Raw genomic sequence first — 3,950 nt, forward strand, 5'->3', positions numbered from 1 at the left:
GGGGGAGGGGGGAGGGGGGGAGTAGCATAAACCAGCTACTTTTCACCTTCCCAACCCAACAGCCACCTCCTCTCTAACACTCTCCAGCTCTAAACTGACGACTGTCTCCTTAAATCGTCATTAGGTGCAACTTATTGAGCTCCACCTCTGTGCTGGGGTCTGCACTGACTCCCAGGTCCCCTACCAGCCCGCCTCCACGCTCCAGCCGTAGCTACCGTGTCTCCACGGGTCTTTGGGTTCCACAGCTCCGGACACGATATCTTCGTCGGACGGGAATGTAACGCGCTTGGCCGCAGCCTTGAGGCGCCCGTCGGCCGGGGGCGATGCGGGGCTGGGAGACGGGGCCTCGGCGGGGGCCTCCTCGGCTTCGCCGTCCGCGCCCGGCTCGGGCGGCGCCTCCTGCGGCGGGACCTCCATCGCCGCCGCCACCTCCTCACGGGGGCCCTGGGGACATGCCCCGGGCCCCAGACTTGTCTCTCCGGGCCCTCCCGCCGTCCCGGGGCATGGGCTCAGCCACTGCTTCAGGCGCCGCCTCCGTCCGCTCTCCTGGTCGTCGTAGTCGTCGCCGCCGGGAGCTCGAGCGCGCCTCCCCCGAGTCCCGTGCGCGCCTGCTCGTTGGCAGCCGCACTTTCGTTAAGGGCCGGTGAGCCCGCCGAGTACCCAGAAAAGCAGAAAATCAACTTAAGTTATTTGCAGGTAGAGTTGTCTCGTGCGTTGTTAAAGGGGGCAAACAAAATGCAGAAAGAGCCACAGGAAGAAGAAACGTGAGCAGTGAATCTGCAGAGCCGGAACTGCAGAATATGAGGGGCGGGGCTAGGTGGACGCCGTCTCCCAGAGCAGCGCGCAAGCGCGAACCTGAGCCGCCCCAACCCCGCCTCCCCGCTTTAATCTAGATAACTAATGTTTAGGCTCTCAGACATTCGTCACGAGCTTAGGAACGGAGAAGGGAATGGAGTTGATAGAAATAAAAATATCTGCTTCGTGGGGCTAGGCCAACTGGTAATGAGAGAAGTAAAGAGATGGAGAACTTGAAAGGGAAGGCGACAGAAGCTGTGTTGAATATATGAGTACAGGTGATGGATGCGGACAGAGGGACCATCTGCCTGCAGACGAAGCCACTCCCCACTTGCTGGTTAGTCTCTGGCCTTCCATTTGCAGACTGCAGCTTCAATAACCCTCTGTATTTGGATAGCGTTGTATAAAATACAATTTAAATTTTAAAATTGAAATAGGAACCCATAAGGAATATTATAGCCCTGATTAAGTTTTTTAAAAAACTGAACGAAGGAAGAAATGCCAGAAGCAAGGGACCAATCTGCCAACCAAAATACCGGGCGATGGACCAGGTAGATCACGGAGCCAGTAGCGAACTAGCACGAACTCAAGCCACGCCCCCACAAGGGCTCGATTCAGTCGCTTAGTATTCGCATCCGCACTTTCTCCACGCTATCCCAGCCCAACAGGGAACTCGGGCAAGGAGGAGCTAAAACCAAAAAAGGATACATGGGGAGGAGCAGGCGACATCGTTGCTTAGGCAACTCGAAGCTAGGCCCAGGAGTCGCCAAAGGTAGCTCTGTGAATGGACATATGGGAGCTGAGGCTCTCCACATGCTTCATTCAACGTCACTGGCCACCGCGCTTTGGCGACTGAGGAGGAGCAAAGCAAATCTCATCCATATTTAATGGAATCTTCACTTACCTTCTTAAATAGATGGGACTACAGAGGGGGCAGAAATTACTTTTTAAAAGTAAATCTGCTGAGGGAATTCCCTGGCGATCCAGTGGTTAGGACTCGGCGCTTCCACTGCAGGGGGCAAGGGTTTGATCCCTGGCCCGGAATCTAAGATCCCGCATGCCGCCCGCGGCGGCCAAATAAATAAATAAACACAAATCTGCTGAAAGGCTACTAGTAATGGGGCTAAGTAAAGCGAGTGATACGGACGGCCACGCTACACAGCTGCGGTGAAATGGAGAAAAGGCAAAGTTTCTCCCTAACCCTTAATCCTCTGCCTTTTCCCAGTGGTGCCGCCACACAGGGTTAGACAGGTCCCAACCAGTCCCCGTATGCGCGGGGAAGCGAATCTACCCACCCAGAGGCCAGTAGGAGGAGCCCTTGCGCGTGACTATGTGACCCATTGCGAGCCGCGCAACTCGCTATGGACATCCTAGACCACCCGAAAAAGAAATCAAGTCCAAATCTCCCAAGTCTGGCATCCAGGTCGCTCCAGCTTTCCCAGAGACTAGCGGGAGGTCCAATCACCACACCTTTATCGGAGTTCCTCCCACTCCCTTGACGTGTCCTCCCCTTCCCGGCCCAGCTCCATGGGATTCAGCCCGTGGACAGCCACCCTTCTACCCCCTAAGTCTGGCTCAATCCCTATAGGGTACATTAAAAAAAAAAAAAAAAAAAAAAAAAGAGGCAGATTTTCCTGGGATAACTGGTACTTTGGCGGGAGGGGAGTATTTCCAGGGTGGCTGAACTTTGCAGCCTCTTCAACAGACAATTTTCCACTAGACAATTTGCCTTCCTTTATTCCCTCTCTCCACCCGGAATCTTCAGGAATGGGCCTGAGGCCCGTGTCTCTGTACAGTTTAGAGTTCTGTGAGGTAGAGCCTTCCTTTCAAGAGGATCTCGAACTCCTGGGGCCGCAGAATTTTACTGTCCCAAGAAGTCAGAGTTGCTTGAAGCTTGGCTCAAAATTCCAAGGGTGTTCCGAACTCTCTGGGGCCCAGAGGTCCAAGCTCAGGAGGATATGGAGGCCTGGGAGGCTGTGGCTACGCCCAAGGCAGAAAGATGAACACGATGACATCTTTACGGTTTGAAGGTGTATGAGATAATGTCACTACACCGGAGCAGCGCCTCAGCCTGCACGCCTATGGGAGTCTGCAGCTGCGACACATAGAAGTTGGCCACGTCCAGGTCAGTGGCTCCGAAGTGGGCGGTCACATGCACACCCTCGTGGAACGTGAAGCTCACCTGGCGCCCCACCATGGCCAGCAGGCTGCGGAGGTAGAGCTCCCGAAGGGTGGCTCGGGCCCGCTGTTCCTGGGATTCCCGAGATTCTTGAGACTCCGGTGGGATTTCAGGAACCACCGGTTTCAGGGGGGCTCTGCGTCCGTCGGGGGCAAAGCCTCGGCTCGAGCCATCAGGGCCCCGGGGGAGCCGGAGCACGGGCACAGGAATGGTCAGTGGGGTCTGCATTATCCTGGCTGTTGGGTGAAGAAAAAGAGCAGGGAGCCATTATGGGGAGTGTGGGGCTACAGGAAGAGGGAAGCCGGAGGCCTGGGAGCAGAGCGCTGTCTACCCCACCTCCACTTAACCTGACCCAAACCCAATTCCTGAGTCCCCCTCCTAAAATCTGTGCCACCCCTCACCCAGTCCCCCTCTTCCCAGGAACTGGCAACCACCATTCATGAGGTCCACGAGAGCAGGGCCTTTGCACTGCTTTGATCACGGCTTTATCCCCAGTCCCTGGCAATAAATATATTAGCTGAAAGAACAAGTCCTGGCCTCCTCTCTTCTCTCACACACAGCCCGTCCAATCCATCATGAAATGCGATCTTCCAAACCAATTCCCAGTCACACAGGAGTCAGCTTGAAAGGGCCAAATCCATTGAGTCCATACTTACTGTAAATAGATAAATGAAGAAATACATAAAGGGGGAGAGGGAAAAACCCGCATCGTACAACGGCAGCTAAAATTGTCAATGGATGCTAAAACTTGTCAGTGAACGTTTCAGAAGGTCCAGGATATCTACAAAGTCTTAAAGTACCTCCTCACAAGACAGTCCTTGTAAAGAATAAAGAGTAACTTTATGGTGGAGAAGCCTGGTGGGCGCCACCCCGACTCAGGCATGAAAGCCAACATGTGCAGTAATAGGACAAACAAACACCATGTGCATCCTGATGTGATACACTGAGGGCAGGGCACCACTTCTGTGGCATTCCT

General features: G+C 54.5%; 2 protein-coding genes across 2 annotated transcripts in view; both read right to left on the reverse strand.

The window, feature by feature from the left end:
- Positions 1 to 785, reverse strand: part of PPP1R37 (protein phosphatase 1 regulatory subunit 37) — a 44,091-nt gene extending 43,306 nt beyond the window's left edge. Inside the window, exon 1 of the mRNA XM_007458542.1 lies at positions 216 to 785. Coding sequence (XP_007458604.1) covers positions 216 to 417 — 202 coding nt within the window. The 5' untranslated portion in view covers positions 418 to 785. The remainder of the gene's footprint in view (positions 1 to 215) is intronic.
- Positions 786 to 2,660: 1,875 nt separating this feature from the next.
- GEMIN7 (gem nuclear organelle associated protein 7) overlaps positions 2,661 to 3,950 on the reverse strand; it is a 7,755-nt gene continuing 6,465 nt past the window's right edge. The window contains exon 3 of the mRNA XM_007458543.1: positions 2,661 to 3,210. Within this exon, the coding sequence (XP_007458605.1) occupies positions 2,813 to 3,202 (390 nt within the window). The 5' untranslated portion in view covers positions 3,203 to 3,210 and the 3' untranslated portion in view covers positions 2,661 to 2,812. The remainder of the gene's footprint in view (positions 3,211 to 3,950) is intronic.

The sequence above is a fragment of the Lipotes vexillifer genome, unplaced genomic scaffold (genome assembly GCF_000442215.2).
Source record: "Lipotes vexillifer unplaced genomic scaffold, Lipotes_vexillifer_v1.1 scaffold371, whole genome shotgun sequence".
NCBI classification, from domain to species: Eukaryota; Metazoa; Chordata; class Mammalia; order Artiodactyla; family Lipotidae; genus Lipotes; species Lipotes vexillifer.